This window comes from Stegastes partitus, unplaced genomic scaffold, assembly GCF_000690725.1.
Source record: "Stegastes partitus isolate 25-593 unplaced genomic scaffold, Stegastes_partitus-1.0.2 Scaffold577, whole genome shotgun sequence".
Lineage (NCBI taxonomy): Eukaryota > Metazoa > Chordata > Actinopteri > Pomacentridae > Stegastes > Stegastes partitus.
In genome coordinates this window covers 336,700-341,781 of record NW_007578308.1, presented here as the reverse complement: position 1 = coordinate 341,781, position 5,082 = coordinate 336,700, and the positions used below count along the sequence as shown (strand labels likewise).

At 50.3% G+C, this 5,082-nt stretch overlaps 1 protein-coding gene across 1 annotated transcript in view; it reads right to left on the bottom strand.

Moving 5' to 3' along the window:
• The window catches only part of plxna3 (plexin A3), a gene marked incomplete at its 5' end in the record, with an annotated part of 75,813 nt that extends 70,948 nt beyond the window's left edge, over positions 1–4,865 (bottom strand). Inside the window, 4 exons of the mRNA XM_008288859.1 lie at positions 770–934; positions 1,031–1,578; positions 3,770–3,960; positions 4,555–4,865. Of these exons, the coding sequence (XP_008287081.1) occupies positions 770–934; positions 1,031–1,578; positions 3,770–3,960; positions 4,555–4,865 (1,215 nt within the window). The remainder of the gene's footprint in view (positions 1–769; positions 935–1,030; positions 1,579–3,769; positions 3,961–4,554) is intronic.
• Positions 4,866–5,082: the final 217 nt, after the last annotated feature.

The window sequence follows — 5,082 nt, the reverse complement described above, 5'->3', positions numbered from 1 at the left end:
CACACACACACACACACACACACACACACACACACACACACGGGTCATTCGCTTATATTTCATCACTTCCACCAGCGTGCGGTTGATTGGCTGTGATTGGTCGGCCGGCCGGTTGGTTACCGTGGGCGACCGCCCCCCTCCCTGGATCCAGAACTCGTCTCCTGGCGGGTTTCCCTGCCCGGTTGCCATGGTTACCACTGCAGGCCATTACCGCCGTGAATAAGAACATCATCTACCCCCCGACCTGAAATAACCCCACCACAGGGGGAGAGGGGCGACAGAACCGAGTCCACGGGGCAAATCTGGAGGGCCGGGGCGGAAACGAGTCGGAAAACAAAGACGGAAACCGACGAAGGAACGGGTTCAAGTTGTTCTGTTGGTGCTCGACCAGCATCCAGACCATCTACAGGTCCAACATGAGCTGCTTATTATGGGATAGCAGCCACATCTCCAGTCCTTAGAGGACAAGACGAGTCCAGGTCTTTAGACAACAAAAGACATCTTCAGCCTCAAGAACATAGAGTCACATTCAAGTCCCAAGTCTTTTAGTCTCAGTACAAGTCAGACCTCAAGGACCACACCCGTCTCAGACCTTTAGAGGAAAAAGTCTCAAGTCTTTACAGGACAAGTCCCACATCTTCAGAGTCGCAGTCGAGTCCCAAGTTATGTCTGAAGTCTCTAGAGAACAAGGTCTAGTCTCTATCAGACCACGTCAAACCTCACGTCTTTACATCGAGTCTCTGGTTTTCAGACTCCAGCTGAACCTCACCGTGTGGATGCAGGGCAGCTCCTTGTTGAGTAACCACGGTAACGAGAGGCGGCCCTCGCCACGGTAACAGGACCGGATCCTCTCCCTCATGGCCAGGTTGATGTCGTGGAGGGTGAACAGGCACAGCACCGTCTCTCTGGGCGGGTTGGACCGATTCTTCTGACCCTGAACACAAAACAAACGAGTCTGAGCGCCGCCGGTTCAGGAAGCAGGAAGCAGGAAGCAGGAAGCAGGAAGCAGGAAGCAAAGCAGGTAACTCACCTGAGAGAAGACAACAAACAGGACGTCGTCGTCCTCGGACAGGCCGAGCGCCTGGGCCAGCCGCCGCCCCGGTTTCTGCTTGTAGGCGGCCTGGACCAGCCGGTACTCAACGCCGTCTTTGGTGCAGCCCAGAGGGAACTCCACGTACGAGTAGAACTCGGTGTCGTTGGAGCACATCCGGACGATCTTGGAGGTGAAGAATTTCTCTCCGCCGGCGTCCATCTGGGTCAGCTGCGTGTCCAGCTGCAGCGTCAGGAAGTACACGTATGTGCGGCTGGAGAAGCCGTAGACGTAGTAGATGTCGAAGGCCGGGTACAGCGACAGCGTGTCAGACGGGATCTTGATCTGCGAGGAGACGAACTCGTCCTGGTAGACCAGCGAGAACATGTTGACGCTCTCCTCATCCGCCACCAGCTTCCTGCTGGACAGCGTGGGGAAATACTCGGACTTCCCATCGATGGCGGCGCCGATGAACAGCCGGCTGCTGCCTTTAACCGGCTTCTTCCTCTTCGGGTCGGCCGTCCAGTCGTCCTCGCCGACGACGACGCCTGCAGAGGAGACGACAGAGTCAGAACCAGGACCTGACGAATCTCACAGGTCGAACCAGCTGCTAGTCTGAACTCCTCCAATCTACTGAGCCTGGTTCTGGTTCTGGTTCTGGTGGAGGACTTTTTGTCCCTTTACTACATGTCTTGCTTTAAAGTTCTCCACAAATAACCTCTAAGCAGGGCCAAGTTTCTCTAACTTCTGTGTTCCTCAGAAAAACCATGATTTCCTGCTACCTGTAGTTCTGCCCTGGGTTTTGTCTGACAGGCCACAAAACATTTATCTTTTAATTTACAGTTGATAATGTGGAACGCAAACTAAACAATAACGCTACACTTAAACAGAAGCCAAGTCTGAAACAGACTTCTGGTAAATAGACCTGCAGCCTGTCAGAGTTTTGGACTCGAGGACTTTATGTTGCAGCAAAAAATGAGTCCGAAGCAAAAACCTTCCTGCGTAAACAGTGTGTGTGTGTGTGTGTGTGTGTGTGTGTGTGTGTGTGTGTGTGTGTGTGTGTGTGTGTGTGTGTGTGTGAACAGCCTCGCAGCTCCGTATGTACTCACTATCCAATCACATCTAAAGGATTTACTCTGAATCCTTCAGACGACATCAAATTACTGAAGATAAAGACGCTCAAACTTCTGCTTCACTGTTAAAACGAGAGAGAATCAGATGTGCTGCTTCATCTGCTGCCTAGAAAGCAGAACGACGATGAAACTCATCCGGCTTCACCTTCCTGCCGACGTCCTGCTGAAACAGAACCAGCAGGTGATAAAGCTGCAGGACGGATGTAGTTCAGCGAGAAGGCTTTGACGGAGCTGTCGCTGAGGCTGCTCCACCGCACAAACAAATGTTCCACTAAATTAAATCACACTTTTATCAGTGACATCTGAGCAGAGAAAATATTCCAGCGAAGCAGAAAGAACACAGACTGGGAGTGAGATATGTGGACACAACGTCAATCTTCTGCTGTTTGTCCCGACAGTCGTCATTCAGGGGTTTTGTTCCAACTGGAAACTGCAGCTGCTGATTTTAGAATAAAAACCGACTAAATATTTTGACACGTCGGCGCTTGATTGGCGTCAGCAGGTTGAAATGTTTCTGCAGAACAGAGTGGAGGGAACGCTGCAGCGTGCTGAACACGGTACCGGCTCAGTGGATTCATCTGGTACCAACACACATCTGCAGCTTCTCCACATCGATTATACGTTCTGAAATGATTTCCTTCATTGAACAGCTCCTGGTTTCACTTCATTTCTGCTTTGAATTGAAAAATAACTAAAAAACTTTGTGTCCAACCCTCAGCACCACCTGTCTTCTGTACATTTCTTCCGTCTGAAAACACCCCACAGGGTTAATTAGTATCATTATGTGTTTGACCTAGCTTAGCATGAAGACTGGAAGCAGGGAACCCAGCTAGCTTAGCATAAGGGATAAAAAAAAAAACACCTTCAAACAACCTTAAGGTGGTTTGATTTCACATTTTCTGAGCTAACAAGCTAGTTTGGCCTGTTACTAGCTCGACCTGTGATTTAAACTATCAGCCTTTGTGCTAAGCTAGGCTAAACACACACTAGAGAAAAGGTCAAATGCCTAATGCAACAGTTAGCTCTGGTTAGCAGTTAGCTTTTCTAACTATTCCAGCAATGAAAGTCAGCTTAGGATAACAGGAAGCTTTTGTTAGCAGGCTAGAATCAAAGTAAGCCTTCGTCATCTGTTTGTTTTTGCCAACAGTCCAGCAGTTGAAGTTAGCACTGAGTAAGAGTTTTTGCTAAAGTTCACATTAGTTAGCAGTTAGCTTTTGTAAAGGAATGCTAGTTTTAGTTTATTGTAAAGCTTATAGCTAGCTAATGAAGACAGGATTTTAAGCAGATGAGTGAAGTCACTGGTGGTTGTTGGCTAACAAATGCTACGATGCTAAAACCAGGGACTGCTTTTACATGACCGTCTTTGTGCTAAGCTAATCGAAACGCATCCTGGACATATGTAGTGAAACTAACATCCATCTTCTCATCTGACTCTGGAGCAGATTTCTGAAAATTAGCTTTAGCTTCAGCTAACAGTTAGCTTCCCCTGTGTTAGCAGTTAGCTGCATGAATGTTTTAATATGATTTAGGAGCTTTTTGTTCTTTCTCTGGTGTTTCTACCTGTTCAGGTGCATGTGGCCCCGCCCCCTGCTGCAGCCCAGCCTACCTGCCATCCCATCAGCCTCTCTGGCTCCAGACAGGTAGTGCTCCTTGCGGTGATGTGGTTCTCCCAGTTTGAAGAGATCCTCCAGTCTGAGGAACTGGCAGACGCCCTGCCAGATGGAACCACAGGCCACCAGTCTGTTCCCAGTATAATCCACCAGTAAGAGCTTGTTCACATTATCTGAGGACTCCAGTCTGAGGGGAGGAGCACACACAGGTGAGACGTCAGACAGGTGAGCACACAGGTAAGGGACAGGTGAGAAGACAGACAGGTAACCAGCAAAACAAACTGGCACTCAGATAGACACCTGGACAGACAGGTGGGCAGGTAAACAACCTGTCAGACAGGTGAGTTGGAGGAAAGACAAGTAAGACATGTCAGGAGGCAAGCAGGTAGTTGTTGACAAACCAGTGAGTTAGACAGGTGTAGACAGGTGTAGAAGGGTAAATGAGACAGGTGTAATTGGACAGGTGAGACATGGAATGTAGAGAGACAGGTAAAGCACTACAGACATGCAGGTGAGACAGATGGTGAAGATAGACGGGGTGTACAGGTGACGTGTAGTCGGACAGGTGAGATAGATGTAGACAGGTGCAGAGAGATATGTGAGAGGTGAGATAGGGGAAGATAGACAGGTGTGTACAAGTCACACAGGTGTGGACAGACATGTAAAGACAGGTGTGTACAGGTGGGACAGGAGTGGACAGGTGTAGACAGACAAGTTAGACAGGTGAATATAGACAGGTGAGACAGGTGTGGACATACAGGTGAGACAGGTGTGGACATACCGGTGAGCGCAGGCCCTGACGCTGGGCGGAGGGTAGCACTTGGCGTTGTCCTCCACAGGTCCGGTCATGTGACTCCTCAGCTCCGTCAGATTGGCCGACAACTTCAGCACTCGGTTGACGGCGCCGACGAACACCTCACCTGTCCTCCGGTGGACGGTCAGGTGGGTGAGGGAGGTGTCGAAGGCCCGGTACACGACCCGGCCCGACGCCGCGGAGGGAGGAGGAGGAACAGCCGGGGCAGAGAGGAGGGGGGAGGAGAGGAGGAGGAGGGAGATGAGGAGGAGGAGGAGGACAGATGAGGAAGAGGAGGAGAGGAGCATGATGGACAGAAAGAGGAAGAGGAGGAGAGGATGGAGGGACAGAGGAGGAGAGGAGGGGAGGAGGAGAGAAGAGCTGCTGCAGGTCTGATGAAGAGTCAGCTTCAGCTGGACATGGCTGCAGAGAGACAGAAGACACAGTCAGAACTCCATAGACAATCTGTCCAATTTAAAGAGTCCTTTATATAGGCAGCCTCAGGAAGACATGATG